Source organism: Oryctolagus cuniculus, chromosome 20 (assembly GCF_964237555.1).
Source record: "Oryctolagus cuniculus chromosome 20, mOryCun1.1, whole genome shotgun sequence".
Taxonomy (NCBI): domain Eukaryota; kingdom Metazoa; phylum Chordata; class Mammalia; order Lagomorpha; family Leporidae; genus Oryctolagus; species Oryctolagus cuniculus.
Window position 1 is genome coordinate 43,749,752 of NC_091451.1, and position 20,065 is coordinate 43,769,816.

Consider the following 20,065-nt stretch of genomic DNA (forward strand, 5'->3'; position numbering starts at 1 on the left):
ACAAGTTCTTTAAACTTACTAGCAGATTGGGCATTCTTATAAAATTGCGTCTAAAATACACCTGGTGCTGGGGTTTGACCTCATGAATTGGCTCAAGAGTAATAACCAGCTCTCCAAGAAGAGAGTCAAGTCACACGTGGAAACAGGCACAGGGTCTAGAGGTCTCCCATCTTGCTGGGCCCGTGCCACATGGATAGGCCCAGCCAGACTGAAGCAAATCAGACCAGTGGTACTGGGCCAGATGTCTAGGACCATCCCTGTACCTTAGAGTTGGAGACAAGATGTAGGATCCGACCTGTAGACCAACCAGCAGACCATCACACCCATCATGGAGACCGCTGTTCCCTAGCCCTGACAGAGGCTGTGAAAGCCCAGATGAGAGGGATGTCCTGCCATCTCTTTTCGCTCAAGAAGCTTGTTTGTGCTGGACCCCCAGCTGCCCCTTTCCCCATCCCCTCCACGACTGTGCCCAGGTGGTCTAATACATGAAAACACCATGCAATTGCATTTGGTCTAAAGAACTGCTCTTCCCTGGGCTTATACATACATACACATTCATACATACATGCAGGCATATCCCTTGACCTGGAAGTCACAGAACAAAAACCACCCCCACCCCATTCAGTGGGCTTCCCAGTGATGACCTATCTTGTGAGATGGTAAAGATACTGAGGAGCTGGGCGCCGGCACTGTGGCACACTAGGTTAATCCTCCACCTGCAGTGCTAGCATCCCATATGGGCGCCGGTTCTAGTCCCGGTTGCCCCTCTTCCAGTCCAGCTCTCTGCTGTGGCTTGGGAGGGCAGTGGAGGATGGCCCAAGTGCTTGGGCCCTGCACCCCATGGGAGACCAGGAGAAGCACCTGGCTCCTGGCTTCAGATCGGCACAGCTCCGGCCATTACAGCCATTTGGAGAGTGAACCACTCTCACTGTCTGGAACTCTACCTGCCAAATAAATAAATAAAATATTAAAAAAAATAAAGATGCTGAGGAGCGTTTGAGCATTCTAGAAGTCTACATGCTCCCTAGGGCACTTTCATAGCCCCTCTGCAACCTTGAGAGAGGTGTGGGCAGTGTTACACGTGAGGAGCCCCAGGCTCAATATTTGAAGTATTTGCCAGCCATCGTGGAGTTACGAAAGCAGCAGATCTGGACTATACACTGGATTATTATTATTTTTTCTTTTTTTTTTTTTTTTTTTTGACAGGCAGAGTGGACAGTGAGAAAGAGAGACAGAGAGAAAAGTCTTCCTTTGCCGTTGGTTCTCCCTCCAATGGCCGCCGCGGCTGGCGTGCTGCGTCCGGCGCACCGCGCTGATCCGATGGCAGGAGCCAGGAGCCAGGTGCTTTTCCTGGTCTCCCATGGGGTGCAGGGCCCAAGCACCTGGGCCATCCTCCACTGCACTGCCTGGCCACAGCAGAGGGCTGGCCTGGAAGAGGGGCAACCGGGACAGAATCCGGCGCCCCGACCGGGACTAGAACCCGGTGTGCCGGCGCCGCTAGGCGGAGGATTAGCCTAGTGAGCCGCGGCGCCGGCCCTGGATTATTATTTTTAAAGTTTTATTTATTTATTTATTTGAAAGTTAGAGTTACACAGAGACAGAAGGAGAGGCACAGAGAGAGAGAGAGAGAGAGGTCTTCCATCTGATGGTTCACTCCCCAAATGGCCGCAACAGCCAGAGCTGCGCCGATCCAAAGCCAGGAGCCAGGAGCTTCTTCTGGGTCTCCCACATGGGTGCAGGAGCCCAAGGACTTGGGCCATCTTCTACTGCTTTCCCAGGCCACAGCAGAGAGCTGGATCGGAAGTAGAGCAACCAGGACTCAAACCGGTGCCCAGATGGGATGCCGGCACTGCAGGTGGCAGCTTTGCCTGCTACACCGCAGCGCCAGCCTCTGTGCACTGGATTATTTAATGGTTGTGAATGTCATCATGATTGTGTCTCAGGGCAGCCACCACCAGGGGCTCTGTCTCGGACAGAAGATTGACAGGGAGGTTGCAAGAGGCATTTCAGGTCGGCTCTGGGGCTGGTTGCCACGTGGTATGAGGGACCACAGGATCTCCCGTGGCACCCGCACAAATGTCTGCCTCCTTGAGCCTTACAGCTGCATTTCTCTGAGCTGAGCTCTGGACTCCGGCTCCTCTCCCAGGCAGAGGCAAGCTAAGAAGAGCACCTCGTGTGAAGCGTGCACCAGGTCCCTGCATGGACAGCGGAGGCCAAGGGGGCTCCTTCAGCATGCCTTTCTGAGCGGCTCCTTTTTAGAGAGGGATGTTTCAGGTACAGGGACGCAGAAATGAATCGCACATAACTCCGCCCTCGGAACTCCTGGAAGTAGGAGGGAAGTAGGCAGAAGCTATTGTGCTATGCATGACGTAGGGGCAGTAGGGGACAGAGGGCCACAGCCGTCCTGGGGCAGTTCAGGATCCTGGTGCGGGAGCAGCTGGGGCAGGGAGCTGGCCATCACAGCGATCTGGTCCAGCTGGGCCATGGCTCGGCTGAGCCCTGGGTTTGTGCAGAGATCTGATGGCAGGAAGAATGAGAGAGAGATGCTGGATGCCGGCTTGGGCATCTGCGGTCTTGGGGCACGGAGGGACTGGCACAGGGTTCAAGTGGGGACATCAAAGCCAGATTTAGAAAAATTGCTCTGGCAGATTTTCAGAGAGGGAACGGAAGAAGGGAGAGCAGATCCTGCTGCGAGAGACGTGAGGAGGACTGAGGCCGGAACGAGGCCGTGGTGCAGGTGGGAGCTGGGCCTAAGGCAGTCATGCAGTAGGCTCCCCAGTGAATTTAGCATGTCTGTGAAAAAGCCAGGAGTGAGTACTGTCTCTGTTAGTTCACGAAGACCCGCGGTCCAAATGCTGAAGGCTCCTCCCCCACGTTTCCAAGAGTCGCCGCTCATTTGCCAGATCTTGCCAGCTTGGGCTTTGCAAGCCAGTAAACATTTGTATTTTGGGCTTATGTCTTGCTCCCCCACCCTTTTTTTTTTTTTTTTTTTTTTTGACTGTTCTGAAATTGTTACAGCAATTTTTGTACTTCAAAGAATTGATGAGAGCCTGGGATATACTGTCACTAATAAATAAATACTCCAACACATGAGGTCTTTAACTGTGGCTGATGTACAAGGTCATGTTAGTCATGGTGAAGTGGTGGGCGTAAAGTGCATGCCTTTGTACTAAAATAACATTTGGTAGCTGAATGCCAAGTGCAGAATCTAGAAGAATTTTCCAGTATTCTGGCTTCCGCAAGATGCAGTCCACGTGTGGGGGTCAGCTGCGCTCACTCACAGCATGGGTCACGCCTGATCACTACGGCAGCTGCAGCCATGGGAAGACAGGCTCGTTAGGCAGTTCAGAGGCCCAGATCCCATCCTCATCCCTTCATTCGCCTCTCCTGCCCCTGCCTGCACCGTTGCAGAGGTGGGGGTGGGAGGGGCGAGTCGTGTGATTTACCCAGGATCCCAGGCGAGCCCTGGGTTCGACTTCCTTCTCCAGCCTCCTTCCCCACCCGAGCCTGAGCAAATGCTGCGTTAACCAGCCTTGCTGGGTGGTCACATGGTTTGCTGCTGCCTCCCCTGGTAGCTGCCGCTTGTCAGCAGCTGGCGGAGCTGGAGGCTGCAGGCCCCTGGCTGCAGAAAGCCTTTTCCTCCCGAATACTGGGGGTGTGGAGGCCCCGCCTCTTTTTTCTGCACTTTGCACCATCTGGCTGACTAAATGGTTGTCCTCTGTACCAAGCAGGCTCCCAAACCATCCAAGGAAATTGGCTCTGACTAGGTCATGTTTGCATTGGAAGAATTCAGGTACGTTGCGGGTTTTCTGCATCTGTGTGCCGCTGGGTTTTTGTTCTCGCCGGGTTTTTGCTGTGTAATGACAGCGTAGGCTCTGGCTGGTTCTCATGCAGGAAGAGCTATTCCCTGCGTTTGGTGAGGTTTATCCCCTCCGTGGGGGTGGAGGGATGGCTGTGGTGCAGGTCAGGGGTGTTGACTGCATGCGACGTGCAGCGTGGATGATGGCTTTGACCCCACCTTGTGCCTCCCGCTGCTGCTGGTGCAGAGTTGTGGCCACAGCGCAGCAGCCGTGCATCCAGAATGAGCCTCTCGCTATCTTTTGTTTTTCTTCCTTTGTCAAACTCACGCGGTCTGCTGCTCTTTTCAAATAAAATGCGCACTGTCGCAGCGAAGACTGTGCAAGTCTATCTGCATTGTCGAGGCTGGATTTTGGCTCCGGTTTTCCTCATTCTCGTGGCCAGGCTGCCTGGCGGGAGTGCCTGCTGGTGTTTTGTTACGGGGTCTGTCTTTGCTTCCGCCAGCTTTTCAGCTGCTGTGATCATTAGCGCTCCAGATTAGATCTCTTGTGAATCCTGCTCCATCCCTTTCTTCCCTCTCTTCTCTGGGAATGGATGTGGGAAGGGGTGTTCCAACAGGGATGGTTTCCGAGAAATGACAATGAAGGAGGCAGCACGGGAGGGTGGTCCCGGTGTTGCTGTGCGTTTGCTTCCTCTCTGGGACGTATGGGGCCGAGTGTGTGTGTGTGCTGTGTGTCTGGCCTCTGACAGCTTCTCGTTTCTCAAGCGGAATGTCTGTATTTTAAATCAAGCGTTAACAACCGCATGGGTAGAGAGCGAGTGTGCGGGAACCTCCTACCTCACGGCCTTTTTGTTCCCTCCAAATGTTGCTGCGATAGACATGACAGCCCTGAGAGTCACCGCCCTCCGTTGTTTGTAAGAGAAAACTGGAGAGCTTTTGGCCAATCACGGGGGTGGATGAGCGGCTCCTTAGATTCCAGAAGGAGAATCTGGCCTATCAAGGTTGTCCTCCAACTTGATGCCCTGGCTCCAGGAAGTTGTCCTGCTTAGGGGCGTGTCTCCTCAGTATTCCCAGTGGACAGGGCTGGAGAAAGGGAAATTCTTCCCACGTGGCAATGTGCCTGGTGCCATGGGCACAGCGTGGCTGCACTTAGTGCTTGAAGCTCATGCCTGCAGCTCCCTGGTAAGGAGTTGCTTGGCGCCTGGCCTGCCATAGTAGAGACATCCTGGGAGGGTGAATTAGGAATCCTTGGTTCAAGTCACAGGCTCAAAATTGGCCTTACTGAACCTTGTAAGAGTTAGGGAGGAGCTTTGTGTACTAGAAAGTGGACCCGCTGGGGAGGTTTGTAAGTTTTGGTTAGCATTTACTCTAGAGTTGAGTCAGCCTCACTCCCCTTTCATTATGGTTCCTATTAGGGAAGAAGGTTCTGTACAAGAGACCCAGCCCATTGTGGGCTCCTGGCTCAAGAGCCAAGAGCTGGGTCTGCTGGGGTGGGAGGGGTTGAGGTAAAGGCCGTTGCACACTGGGGCTGGTGTTGTGGCCCAGCAGGTTAAGCTCTGCTTAGGATGCCTGCAACCCATATCAGAGCACCAATTTGAGTCTTGGCTGCGCCACTTCTGATCCAGCTCCCTGCTGATGTGCCTGGCAAAACGGCAGATGATGGCCCAAGTGCTTAGGCCCCTGCCAGCCACATGGGAGACCTGGATGGAGTTCCTGGTTTCAGCCTGGCCAACCCCTGGCTATTGCAACCATTTGGGGAGTGAACCAATAGATGGAGGATCTCTCTCTCTCTCTCTCTTTCTCTCTTTCTCTCTTCTTCCCCCTATCACTCTTTCAAATAAACAAATCTTTAAAAATATCTAAAAGTCTACACTGAGAAGGCGGGGTACCACTATGGAAATGGCACAGAGGAGGGAGGCTCCCCTGTTCCACGTGTCTGCCTGCACTGGCCCGCACCTGCTGGATGTGACTGCTGCCTGGTGCCAGGCGAAAGGCCTTCTTCTTCAGCCAGGAGGTTGTGTCTGTGGGCCACAGGAGGAGCTTTGCTTTGTGGCTTGGGCAAGGGTGCTCCTGCAGCTGCAGCCTCCCTGGAGAGCAAAGTAGAATTCGCCTCGCTGCCCCACTCCTGGAATGGCTGACTCAGCAGGTCTGGGGTGAGGCTCAGGTTGGCATTTCTGGTAAGTTCCCAGGTGACTCTGATGTTTTAGTTCTGGGCACCAGACTTTGAGAAGAACTGGCTTAGGAGAAGCAGACAGATACCCTGTGTTGGAGATGGGAGCGTTGAGGCAAAGGCAGAGTGGCAGTACAGGTAGGAGAGGGCTCAGGAACCGGAGGAAGCAGTTCCGGTGGAGGCAGGGGGCCCAGAGCCAGCCATGCCCAGTGCAGCGACCCCTCCTCTGGGGAGGCCTTGCCCAGCAGTAGAAGGAAATATTGGCAGGAGAGTCAAGAGAACATGGTTTATAACGCTAGTGCCACAGGCTGCTGCCTTTGTGGGCTTGATTTTTCTTGGTCTCAATTTTCTCAACTGGAAAATGGGAGAAGCGATGCTTGCTAAGAAAGCAGGCAATGCTGCTGGAATGACATGGGAGAGCACAAGCTTTCTGTGTGAACGTCAGTCCTTCCCACGTGCTATAAAGGGAGACGAGGACGCTGGGGGCGACGGTCGGCTTATCGCCCGTGTGCAAGCCTCGTGCGCAGGCGCCTCCTCTGCACACACCTCTCGCTGGCTGCCGGGCCAGGCTCCGGTTGAGAAGACCTGACTCTGACAGACACGCGTCCCCGCTGCTACCCTTGCTGGCCCATGCATTCTGTGGGAGCTTGTGTGAATCTCGTCTCTTGTTGACTTCGCTTCCTTAGTGCCTAAAACCCTTTGACGTACTGTGAAGCCTCACTGTCAGAGCAGCTGACATGCTGAGTTTTGAGCAGGATCCAGGAGGAAGGAAAAGCAGGCTGGCTTGTTGCCAGCTCGGTGTGTGCTGAGGCGGGTAGCATGCTTCCTGCTGAGCCTCTGTGTGCTAGTTCAGAAGTGCAGGAGGAGCCTGAGGAAGCTGTGACGTGTCCTCAGCATGACACCCAGGTACAGGGCGTGGGAGAGCCCCGTCATGCACTGCGCAGCCTGCAGGTGATCTCATCGCAGGAGGGCTGGGGGCGTCAGGCTCTGCTGCTGCAGGGTCTCTGGCCTACAGAGTCGTAGGACCCTGAGTGTGAGAGAGCAAGTGAGCTCGGCCAGGGCATTTGTGTCTGCTGATGACCACAGACTGGGCTGGGCCCACACCTGGCAAGCTGTTCTAGCTGGCTGTTGTGGTAGACACACGTGTTACATGTGTTTCTGCCTTTACAAAATAATCCCTTAGATGAGACGTGTACTGAGCGGGCAGTTTGAAGAAAGCACTTAGCTGTCACTCTTTGTCACAGAACCTGTCTCCCGAGTACCTTGTGAGCTCTGTAATTCTCCCACCTCAAGCAGGGGCGGGGCACCTTTCTCTGCCAAGGGCAGGTATCTATATGACATCTCGCAGGCCTTGTACAGCCTGCAAGCCAGACATTGTCTGCCCTGCTGTAGACCTGGACAGCAAGTGCATTCGTCACTGCCCCAGGAGCAAGAGTTTTCCCGTGGGTTTTCTGTGCCCCTCGAGGGAGGATGCACCTCAACTCAGAATTCCTGGTGCCCACTTTGATTTATCCCCAGAAGGATGTGTCCTAGCCCCAAGATACGACGTACGATGGCAACGTAGCAGTCACGCAGAAAGGGGAAGTTACTAGTTTGTTTTGTTTTATTGTAGTATTAGTGTTTCTAAGCGTCACCATGGAAAGGGTTGCGGTCCAGACTCCAGCAGCTCTCTTCAAAGTGCATGCGTGGAAGTGCCCCGTGTTTTCTGCTCTTCACTGAAATGAGCTAAGCTGTGTGCAGTGAGAAGCCCTGGAATGTGCAGGTGTGGAGAGCCCACTCAGCTGTCAGCAGCCCGAGCCAGCTCGGCCCTCTGGCTTCCCAGGGGCCTTGCAGACACACCTCTGGGCACTGACTGACACTGTGCTGAGCCTGTCTCAGATCCACTGGTGCTGGAAACGGGCTGGGTGGGGAAGGGACAGGTAAGAGAGCTTGGGCAGTGGGTTCCTGCCATATACCAGACACTGCTAGCTGCCCACCGCGGTAACGTCCACCCACGTAATGTCTTATAGTGAAAACAGAGTCCAACCCCGACCTTGCCCCAGTCTCCTCCATGTCGCTGCCAGGACCTGATGGACATCCCCAGCAGAACGAGGCTGGCTTGGTTCTCCTGTGCTCTCTAGCGGTTCACGTATCCTTGACTCCTTCCTGTCCCTTCCTGTCCATCAAGGGAGGCCCTGTCGGCTCTGTCTCAGGTAACAGCCAGAGTCTACCCACTTCTGCCAGCTCTGTCCTCCTGCCAGCTCCAGGCCACTACCGTCTCTTACTGAGGTACCACACAGCCTCGTAACTGGTCTCCAGGCTTCCTGCCTGGTTCCTCTCCCCTCAATTCTTTCCTGTTTCCCTTTTCAAGATGTAAAAGCAAACCGTCCGTGGTGTCTTCCTGGCTCACACTCCTTGTGAGTGTGCTTGCCATGCCCTGTCCTGCCCCGGCGGCTTCTTCGCCAGCAGCAGCCCTGTCCTTCCTGCCACCTGCGCCATGCTGGCCTCTGCTACCTGTGGATGGATGCTGCCCTCACCTGCCTTTTTAGTGCGTCCTGCCCTCCCTGGGACTCCCCTTCCCCTGAACTCAGCTCTGTTCCCTGCCCACACACATGTTGCCATCTGCATGCTGTAGATTGTAGTTTGTGTTTGCTCTTTATCCACAGCAGAGAGGTCTCCCATCTGGTGGTTCACTCCTTGGATGCCCAACCATGGCTGGGCTGGGCTAGGGCTGAAGCCAGGAGCCAGGAACTCAGTCTAGGTCTCCTACGTGGGTGGCAGGGACCCAATTCCTTGCGCCATCACCAGTGCCTCCTCAGGTCTGCATTAGCAGGAAGCTGGTCTGCAGCTAGAGTCCAGTGTGGGACACCAGCGTCTTAACTGCTAGGCTAAATGCCTGCCCTACATTTCTTTAAAAATTTGGTTTTGTTCATTGCTATATCCTTCGTGCCTTGTGCAAAGTAGGTATCTAACAAATATTTGTTAAATGAGTGAAGAAAATGAGAACAGAGGCTCAGAGAGGGTAGGTGATTGGCCAGAAGTCACTTAGCAGTTAAGGGAGTCTGGTCAGTTTCCATCCAGGCCATCTTCCCCAGATACTGTGTTCTTGAAATGCTGTCTGTGAATGAACACTGTGTCGTAGCAGTTAGCATAACCTTTCACACCTGCCCTCACACTTGCTGCATGGCTGTGGGGAACAGGGAGCAGCCGGTCCCTTAGGGCAGGACAGACGGTGCTCCTGGTCCCACCATGCTCACCCCCACCTCTGGGTAGTCCCTCCCACAGTGCCTTTGCTTGGTTCCTTTCATGTCTCTACTCTGCTAGAGGATGAACCTTGGAGGTCGGGATATATATTCTACCCACCTTGCCTTGCTACCAGCTTTTAGCGTACTGTCAGCTCTAGGGGCTGCCGGTGATTGTCAGATAACTAAAATGATTTGAACTAAAATCCCCGTTCCTAACCGGGAAGCTGGAGATCGCTCTCTCTGGGATTCCCCGGCACACTAGAGTGTGCCACCTGGGAGTCTCATAGGTGACGTAGGTGCACCTGCGAGATCAGGGAGAGGTGGGGCAGGAGACAGCAGGATGCAGACTTCACTGCCTTGATGTTTCGCCTGCTCTCTGCCTGACTAGCCACAGCAACGTGTATTTTGGGAAACAAATACTTCAGCTGCAAGAATGGCAAGCAAATGTGTTTTAAAATACCAGGCTGCCCTCCGTTGTTAAATCAGACTTATGGCTACTGTTGAGTTTCACCCAGGGAAAGGCCATATTGCAATCCAAGTCCACGGCATAGTTTCAGTTCTTTTTTTTTTTTTTTTAATCTGTTTGTTTTTAAGATTCATTTACTTGGGGGCTGGTGTTGTGGCTCAGTATTTAAGTCACTGCTTATGATGCTGGCATCCCAAATGGGCACCAGTTCGAGTCCCAGCTGCTCCATTTTCGATCCAGCTCTTTGCTGATGCATCTGGGAAGGCAGTGGAAGACGGCCCCAGTCCTTGGGCCCCTGCCACTCATGTGGGAGATCTGGACGAGCTCCTGGCTCCTGGCCGCGGAGTTCTAGGCTCCTGCCTTCTGTGGAGCCCCAGCCATTGTGGCTATTTAGGGAGTGAACCAGCAGATGTAAGATCTCTCTCTCTATCTCTCCTTCTCTCTGTAACTCTACCTTTCAAATAAATATATAGATCTTTAAAAAGAAAGAAAAAAGAAAATTCCTGCCTGCAGGAATTCTCAAGACGTCTGAACAGACAACAGAGAAGGTGACGGGGAGAATGGCTGACTCCGTGGGCACACAGATAAGATGCGGGGCCCAGGAGAAGAGGGTTTTCTCGATTGGGAGCTGAAGGAGCTTGTCCTAAGGGGGCGTCGTGGGAGGGATGTGAGACCAGGGTGGGTGAGAATAAGGAGAAGGGTGGCTGGGTGAAGGGAGTGCTGAGGCCGGAGCTTGGTCATGGGCCGCTGGGAAATTTCCCATGGCTCTCGGCGTGACCCGTGTTCCCCTGGTCTTTTCTTGTGACTGTGACTGGTGGCTTCTGTCTGCCCTGAGGTTCACCAGTGGCACAGGCAAACCTTTCACCTGCAGGGAGGGAGTTTGTTCCTGGGAAGCCCCTGCATCCTGCAGTGTGAGACTTTCCCCGCTCCCCTGGCCTCAGTCCCTCGAGCGGTGGCCTGAGTTCTTCATGTGTCCATCTCTGTCTGTGAAATGAGGCTGCTGCCCCCTCCCATTACTGTGCTGATGAGAGATTGCTAACAGAACACAGCCGGCAGGACGCCTGGCACTCAGTGGACACTCAGTAGGTCGCTCCTCTCATCTCCCGTGAGCAGCGGAGCGTTTCCTGAGACCCTCGTCCTGGACTGGAAATTGCCCCACAGCCAGGAAGACGCTGGTGCGTTGTCAGGGGAGCACTTCTGAGTGTGCAGACCCCAGATGCCAGAGCTACTGAAATGTTTGTGACAGCTAGTGTGACCAGTCAGCTGGGAGCCGGAGCTCAGCTGGGCCAGCACTGACCTTCGTGGCCAGAGAGGTTGCGCTCCTTGCCATTGACCAACCAGGACTTCTGGGCTTTCTGCCTAATTGTGGCAACACAGCCAGAGCCCATCAGGGGCCTCATATGCATCCATGGTGCCCTCACGCTTAGCCCCTAGGCCTTTACACACAGTCCACAGTCCTCCGGATTACATCTCAGTAGTCCGGAGCCTAGCGTAAGTAGACACCCACTGAGCTAATGTGCATTGACCAGACAGGGGTGGCGTGTGAGATCTCTTCCGGGGAGGAGCAGTTACAAGCAGGGACTTGGGGATGAGCACCCCCGAGAGAAGAGGGAGCGACTGTGGCTCTGGCACGAGTCTGGGCTAGTTCCCCAGGGCCAGCAGGGAACTGAAGAGCTCACAGAAGGGTCTGGAATTTGGGATCCTCTTTAACGGATCGGCACAGGTGCCCAGCCTGTCCTCACAGCTCCTGGGTCAGGCAGGCGGAGTGGATCCAGGCTCAGGATTCCAGTGTTTACCCTGGGCTAGGGTCTGTGGGGACCCAAAGCCCTGAGACTCTAATGGTATAATGGGGCTACTCTAGGGTCGCTCTCCTTCCTTGGGACTTAAGGCATAGAACAAATATTTTATTTGCAGAGAGAATGAGAATGGCTGTGCATGAGCTCTGGGAAGTCAGGAGCCCTGGAAAATGAAAAGTGCCATTACGCGTGCTTTCGACTTCAGCTGCACCTCTGAAGGCGATTGAACCTAGGTGTTGAATAGATAGAACTCCTGCTGGCCTGTGCCTCCCCTGGTGGGTGCCCCCTGGCTAGTCCTCTGCTCCCAGGAGGTCGGGCTGTGCTCCTTTACACACGAGAGGACTTGGTGACACCCAGCCAGCTGATGCAGAGTCCCCCGCGTGCCAGGGCGGATCTCGGCGTGTTGAGACTAGCCTGCCCTCCTTCAGCTCAGGTGACAGAAGACAGACCACCTGCATTCCCCTACTGGAGGCGCTGGAGAAAGCGACTTGGAGCCCCTTTGCCTCTGAAGCTGCTGCTGTACACCGGGACACCTGAACGAGGACCAGGAGCGGGGAGCGGGTGCCCCTCGCAGGGCTCCCTGCCTGGTTTCTCTGAGTTATTTTTTCACTGCATTTGGTAGAACAGACCGCTGTGTGTTAAGTCTAGAGCCTTTTGGAGGGAGCTGGGACAGGGAGATGGCTAAGTGTGTGGTTGGATGTGTTTTTACTAGCGGACAGCAACTCTGTTGTGGAAAGACATGTCTGTGCTCAGGGATGCACTCCCGTTCCTGGAGAGAGGATGCGTTCATGGTCAGATCTGCCCTGGGGCACTTCCAAAGCCTGGAGCGGAGACGGTGCCTCTGATGTTCTGAGAGGGGAAGGAGAGGTTCCCAAGGAGGCGGAAGAGACACATTTGGCCACAGTAGAAGGAACTATTGATTTTTGTCTGGGGCTTCTTGGTTGGGACGTCTGTGTTGGTCAGATCTCTGCTGTCCCTGCTACAGAGAGAGGTGGGGGAGAGGAGTGGGGCCTGGCTCTCTGAGGACCATCCTTTGCCAGGCCGTGATTGGGACTCTGTCCATTGCCAGCACAGCCTGACTTGGCATTGATGAAGCCCTCAGAGTCTGCCTCAGTCGTGGGTCTGCATAGACCCCCTCGCTTCCCTGCCTCCACCCTCGATATCCTCCAAGCCCACGCTGTGTGTACTTTCTTCCGGAATCCTTTTCTAACCTCTAGAGCCAAGCCCTCATACAGCACCCGAGGTGCATAACACATAATCTAATGTTACATTTTCTCCATCTCATTTCCCTAACGAGCTTGAGGGTTCTGTGAAGAAAGGAGCAGGACTGGCACGTTTTCCTGCCTCCTGTCACGTGTGAACAGACCTGCGTGCGCCTTGTTTAGGGTGAGAGGCTGCTCTAACTTAGGGAAGCAGGGAGATCTGGCAGGTGTTCTGTGGTATCAGTTCTGTTTGTTGGGTAAGTAAGTGTCTGATAGTGATTGTTCCTTGACTGTGATCCGCAGAACCTAAGTGCTTTATGCATAAGTGTGTGTATTTCTGTCTTCATATGAATCTGGTGGCATAGCTGCTGTTAACGCCATACCTGTTTCACAGATACAGAGACTGAGGGAGATGCTGGTTGAATAACGGGTCCAGCAGTTGAGCCCCAGAGGGGTGTGTGGTGTGGGTGGGTGAGCTGTGCTCCTGAGCTTCCTACATATGTCTGATGAAAAACCTTTTATTGCCCACCTCTTGATTTTGCGTCTGCACTCTAGAAAGCCCCAGTGTGGTGGAAGGGGACTAGGGCCTGAGAAGCAGAAGCAGGAGGAGGAAGTGGGTCTCAGGTTGTGCAGGTGGAAGGAGAGGGCGTGTGACAGAGCCCCTAGCCCTTCCCAGCTGTGGGGTTTGGCACGGGTAATTTCTTTCTTCCGGTCTCCTTGCCTTATCTGTGACGTAGGGTCGTCATGAGCAGAAGCATGATTATCCAGCAGAAATGCTCTGTAAACAGTAGAACTCTAAATTGTTGTTTTTTAAATTATTGTTTTCAAAGTTCATTGCTGGGCCAGCATCTGCCAGCTATTGTGACAGCTAACTGTCGAAATGATTAGCTTTTGCCATCTCTGAGTTCAACTGAAAAATGTTTTAAATGAGACTTTGTTCCCTGAGTTTTCCCTCCGAAATTGTGTTTTGAGTTCAGCGAAGTCATTGAATTGGGAAGTCAGAAGCCACGTTCCCCCCTCTGTGCACCCACTTTGGACTGCGAAGGCAGTTTATTTTGTAGTTCTGTCCCTGGCAGCAAGAAATATTTTTGCATAGTTCCAGAATTGTAAATCCCATCCAACAGTGTGTGCACTGGGTTTTTCATAGTTCCGGAGTTGTAGATTTCATTCAACAGCGTGTGTATTGGTTTTTTTTCTCTTCTTTCATACTTCTCATTCTTCAGAGGTGGCCATCTGTTCTGCCTCCCCACCCCCCATTTTTGAAGCAATTTCTGATGCACTACCCCACGAGGTTTCCGTGAAGCTGAGCTCTTAGGAAGGACGGCCGAAAGGGCATTCACTGCTGCTCCACACACTGAGCCTGCTCCTCACAGGAGAGCGTGAGGGGTGCCTATGCACTGCTTGCTCCCTGTAATTCATCATGGTTTTTAGGACCTGGCCAATGAGATAGATAGGACTCTCAGATCCTTCCAATAGATAAGACATTGCACTAATGTCAAGAAATGTTTGAAAATAATTTAAATCATTTTTTAGCACATGTACTATCTGCTAGAGTAGATTATCAATTCTGGAAAGATAACAATGGCCGCCAACCCCACCCCTCCTTATGTCCTTATGCACATGGGACCCCAAGACCTCCAGGAGATGCCTGAGACCATGGAGAACACTGGACTCTGTGAGGACGGTGGTTTTCCCACACATGATAAAATTTAAGTCATAAATTACGCACAGTAAGAGTTCACAGCAATTGTATAAGAACGACTGTGACAGTACGAGAAAAGTGACTTTAAACATGATTTGTCCCTATCTGAGACTTCCCATTTGATATTTTCAGTAACTGAAGCCATGAAAGCGGGAACCACAGACGAGAAGGGAGACAGTCCTGTGTTTGTCCAGCGGTCGGCTTGACCACATAGAGCTGGGAGAGGGGAACGTGCATTATCCATCCACAATACCCCCTGCTCCTGTGGCTGTGCAGGCCTGACCCCTCACCCCAGCCCATACACTGGGATTAGATGTCCTGTTTATGGGAATTGGTTTAAAGGCAGTTTTTACTTCTGAGAATTCCCTATGGGGCTTGGGCTAAGAATTATTAGGGATTATGCTGTTTTCCTTAGAGCTGCCGTAGAAGCCTGTTGGTGGTGACCTCACCAGGTGAGAAAAAACCGAGGGTGAAGGCAGCGGGGGAGGAAGCCGAGTCAGCACTGGCTGGAGGGGCCGGTCCTCCTGGCAGCACTGACCGTGTGCACTAAGGCACCCACCCCTGCTTACTCAAGGCTTATCCATGAACTTTTTTTCTATACTATATGAACTAATAAATTCCACTTTTCCATGTTAGTATCTGGCTTGCTAACAGAATAATAAAAAACTTCAAGAGAAATAAAAAGCAAGGCAAAACCTATATCTTTTTTTTAAGATTTATTTTATTTATTCGAAAGGCAGAGAGAAACAAAACAGAAAGGATACATATTCTGTCTGCTATTTCTTTTCTTTTTTTTTTTTAAGATTTATTTATTTGAAAGGCAGAGTTACAAAGAGAGAGAGAGAGAGGGATTGAATTTCCATCTGCTAGTTCACTCCCCAAATGCCCACAACCTCTGGAGCTGGGCCGATCTGAAGCCAGGAGCCAGGAGCTACTTCTGGGTCTCCCATGTGAGTGCAGAGGCCCAAGGACTTGGGTCATCTGCCTTCCCAGGCCATAACGGAGAGCTGAATCGGAAGTGGAGCAGCCAGGACTTGAACCAGCACCCACATGGGATGCTGGCACTGCAGATGGCGGCTTCACCCATTATGCCACAGTACCAGCCCCCCATCTGCTGTTTCAATCCCAGATGGCCATAACAGCCATGGCTGGTCCAAGCGAAGCCAGGAGTCTCAAACTCCATCTGGGTCTCCCATGTGGGTCTAGGTCCCCAAATACATGGGCCATCCTCTGCTGCTTTCCCAGGTGCATTAGCAGGGAGCTGGATCAGAAATGAAGCAGCTGGGACTTGAGCTGCTGCTCACACGGGTTGCTGGTGTTGCCGCACCGCACACCGGCGCCCAAATCTGGACTGTTTCTGCCTTCAGAGGATGTAACCACCCCCTCTTCTTCAGAATGGTCTGTTCAGTGTCGCATCCTGCCGAGGTGCCTGTTCACCAGGGGGCTGTGGCACTCCAGGCCACTGTCAGGGACTGGACTGTGTCCCCGAGACTCACAATGTGAAGCCTTAGTCCCAATATGAGCGTACTGAAAGATCAGGCCTTTAAGCAGGTAATTAAGTGAGGTTAAATGAGGTCACAGGGCCAGGCCCTCATCCAGCAGGACTGGTGTCCACGTGAGGAGAGGACCCCAGCACTGCTTGTGCACAGAGCAAGACTGTGTCAGAATGCAAAGACAGCCATGGGGAGTCAGGGAAGACAGTGGCCATGTGGTACGGATTTTGATTCAACTCAAACAAACCCGTCCCAGAGGTGGCCTTCTGCTCTGAGTCCCAGGTCCACCTTCTGCCGGCCCCGCCCTGCCCCCACCCTGCTGGAGTCCCCTTCCCTTTCTCACGCTGGACACCCAGCACCCGCTCCATCCTCACACACAGGGTGCTCCTGCATTTGCTGGAACCCCCCGTGGAGGAAGAGCCGCTGCAACGAGCGCCTTCGTTCCTGGTTCCAAGTGCTCGGTGCAGAGAACCTCAGAGCCGACAGCACCGTGCGGGTGCCCTGGGTCAGAGCCGGGCGTCCCTTCTGGGGCCCTGGCAGTCCGTCTCCTTTACACTCCTAAAGCAGGCTTGCTAGGGTCCCTGTGGGGACTTGCAGGGTCCCAGACCGCAGGTGGTTCTTTCACTCGTGGAGGGCACGGCTGGAGATGGCGCCTGTTTATTCAGCCGTCACGTGCCGAGAACTGTCCTTGTGTCTATGATATATTGTTAATTAACACGGCACTCAGTCAGTTAGCAATTAATTACTTCAGGAAGCAAACCTAAAAAGAACCTGGTGGCAATCCCCAGGCTGGTTAGCAAGGGGAACCAGGACTAACAGTCCAGTCTCCTGGTGCCCATCCTGGCGCTTCTCTTCCCGTTGCCTGTACTGAGAGGAAAGTGAGGGACAGGGAGGCTGTGGGGGACGGAGGAGCCGGAGGCAGCCGGAAGCAGCCCCAGCCAGCAGCTCTGCCAGCACCACACCAGCCAGGCCCTGTGGGACAAGGAGGAAGTGCAGCGGTGTGCACGCGCAGAGGCTCAGCACGCACAGGCAAGGCCAGGGTGCGTGTCTCTGGACAGACTCCCCAGCTCTGCTAGGCCAGCCGTTCCCTCCCCTCCTGTGAAAGCAGGAGCCACGGCCTGGCTGGCAGGTGACACAGACCAGCAGCAGCCCGCTGCGTTTCATGCCACACCGTGGGCCAGCCGGGCTCTCAGTCCTGTTGGGGTCTGTCTGCCTGTGGTGGGGGTGGCCAGGCTCTGTCTACATTTGCCTTCTCCCTTTGCTCCCTTAAACTTTTTAGTAAGCTGATTTTATGAATTAAAAAGTTAGAAATTCATAATAACAAGCTCCAGCAGAATAAAGCTAGAACTTCACTGTGTTCCTAAACTCTCAGCAGAGGCTACAGCATGGGCGGGAGGCTGCGGAGTGGTATCAGGTATTAGGAGCCTGTGTGCCCTGGCGGGGGGTTGGTTGTGTATGTGCGTGTTTGTGCTTGTTTGTGCATGTGTGCTCCTATAAGGGAAAAAATACTGCTTTGATTACTCTCCTAGATCAGAAATTAGGTGGCGAGTTTGGGCTGTTGGCTGCTTTCAAGACTTCCGTTGGATTCTGTTGGCCATATTCTGCCTGTCCCAGGAGCAGGGACAGTCTCCTGAGCCTGTAGTGTTCCACAGGGCCTGGGATGGGCTTCTGTGGCTGGCAGTTCAGAAAGGAAAATGGAGCCAGGATGCCAAGGACGGCAAAGACCTAACAGGGAAAGGATGGGGAAGAACGTTCGAGTTTTTCTAAGTCAAGCCAGAGGAACAGCTCCTGCTTTATTTATTTATTTTTTAAATAATTTCTTTGTTTATTTGAAAGGCAGAGTTATATAGAGCAAAGGAGAGAGAGAGACAGAGATATCTTCCATCCGCTGGTTCACTCCTCAAATGGCTGTTGATGGCCAGGGCTGGGCCAGGCTGAAGCCAGGATCCAGGAGCTTCTTCCAGGTCTCTCACATGGGTTCAGGGGCCCAAGTACCTGGGCCATCCTCTGTGGCTTTCCCGGGTCCATTAGCAGGAAGCTGGATCAGAAGTAGAGCAGCCAGGACTCGAACCGGCACCCATTTGGGATCCCAGCATTGCAGGTGGAGGCTTAACTTTCTATGCCACAGTGCCAGCCCAACAGCTACTGCTAATGATGAATATTTTTTTAAACAACATTCCTGTATAACTAGTCCTTCATTTCAGTTTTCCTAGCTTGTCTACTGTGGGGTAGGATGAAATTCAGGTATTTCCTGGTTAAACTGTTCCTCATTAGGCTTCTGAAAGCAAAACTTGAAATCGAGTGTGTACCTTGAATGCACAACATGGACACAGAGTCAGAAGTCCTGAAGCATGGAGTCGGCCATGCCCCAGAGGCCTCTGAGCACACTTGGCGGGGAGCACTGCCCCTCTGCCTGATGGAGGCTGTAGTTTCCAAGCGTGGGACAGTTCCGCACCCTAATCTGTTCTATCCTCTCTGCTGGGCGGCAGCCCCGTGAGCTAGTGGTCTTAGTGGTCTCAGTGCCTTTGTGCCTTGCTTCTGGCACGCACACAGCCTTGGCAAATGGCTCAGGACCTGGTGATCGTGTTAGTGGCACTTGGCTGCCTCACTGCCAGTTCTTACAAATTCCTCATTTTGCAGCCTTCTCTTTCCTCCCTGTTGTTAGCATGATTGCATTTCTGTCTCTTATAAACTTTTCCTTACTTGGTCATGACCTGCTGTGCAGGCCCGCACTCCCCACGTTTTCTCCCACTGCATTTAGATCAGCTGGTCTACGCTCAAGCTGCACATTCTCTGGGTTTGGATTCATTCTCCGTCATTGTCTTCCCTGTGTTCTTCTGCTGAGCGCTGAGAGAGAGGGAGAGTAGCTGATCATCGCTCCTCAAAAAACTGTCCTCTGGGCAGAACCGAACTTAGCCTACCCCAAGGACATAAGGCTTTTTAGGGTTCTTTCTGTCCGCTTGCTTTTCTGTTTCCCCGACCTGCACCAAAGGGTTTGTCCATCAACCAGCTGGACACTTACCCTGGACGTTAGAGATCAAGAGGACAGGTTTCCCACCGTGCTTCTCTGCTTACCACTTTCATATGTTGATTGCCTCTGGTTTTACTTTTAAGGTTTCATTTATTCACTTATTTACTTGAAAGACTTAATGAGGGTAGGAGGTGGATATTCATCTCCTATCAGCTGATTCACTCTTGAAATGCCTGACACAACCAGGGCTAGCACAGGCCAAAGCCAGGAGCCAGGAACTTAATCCAAGTCTCCCACATGGATGGCAGGAACCAAGTACCTGGGCCACCACCTGCTGCTTCCTAGGTACCTTAGCAGGAAGCCGGATCAGAAGCAGAGGCAGGAAGTGATACAGGCCTCCTAAGCAGCAGCTTAACCTGCTGTGCCACAACACCTACCCCTGTGTTTTTAATCTGTTGGCTCCATAAGTAGCTGTAAGAGTTTCATAAAAGTCATTTAACTATTCTGTGCCTCAGTTTCCTCCTTTTTCAAATAAGAGTGGTACTATAGATGAGGAAGAATAAATGAAATAGTAGTTGTGGTAATACGTAGAATATAGCAACACTCTAAGGGCAGGCATTTTGTGGCAGAGCAGGTTAAACCTCTGCATCCATGATCAGAGTGCTGGCTCCAGTCCTGGCTGCTTCTGACACAGCCTCCTGCTGATACATCCTGGTCGGCAGCGGATGATGGCAAAGTTACCTGGGCTCCTGCTATCCAAGTGGAAAACCTGGATGTCATTCTGGGCTCCTGACGTCTGGCCCAGGCCTGGCTGTTGCAGGCATTTGTGGGTGAACTTGGGGATAGACGACCTCTCTGTGAATGTGTCTTTCAAATGAATGAAAAATAAAAGATAAATATATGTCTGTGACACGATAAACTCACGGCGCAGTTCTGTTCCTACAAGGAGCAGACATTGCAGCACAGCAGGTTAAGCTGCCGCTTGGGATACCCGCATCCCATATTGCATTGCCGGTTTGAGTCCTAGTAACTCCCCTTCTTTTTTTGTTTTTTAAGATTTTATTTATTTATTTGAGAAGTAGAGTTACAGACAGTGAGAGAGAGACAGAAAGGTCTTCCTTCCGTTGGTTCACACCCCAAATGGCCACTACGGCCGGAGCTGCGCCAATCCGAAGCCAGGAGCCAGGTGCTTCTTCCTGGTCTCCCATGCGGGTGCAGGGCCCAAGCACTTGGGCCATCTTC

The 20,065-nt window shown here is 52.8% G+C and overlaps 1 protein-coding gene across 5 annotated transcripts in view; it reads left to right on the forward strand.

Moving 5' to 3' along the window:
* EVL (Enah/Vasp-like) overlaps nt 1–20,065 on the forward strand; it is a 139,893-nt gene that overhangs the window by 29,387 nt on the left and 90,441 nt on the right. The window contains exon 1 of one of the 5 annotated variants that reach the window (XM_051830861.2): nt 3,331–3,793. The exons of 2 other annotated variants lie outside the window; for them this stretch is intronic. In XM_051830861.2, the coding sequence (XP_051686821.1) occupies nt 3,771–3,793 (23 nt within the window). In that variant the 5' untranslated portion in view covers nt 3,331–3,770. Of the gene's footprint in view, nt 1–3,330; nt 3,794–20,065 lie in introns of those variants that run through there. 2 more of the 5 variants (XM_051830857.2, XM_051830858.2) reach the window with 2 other exon arrangements.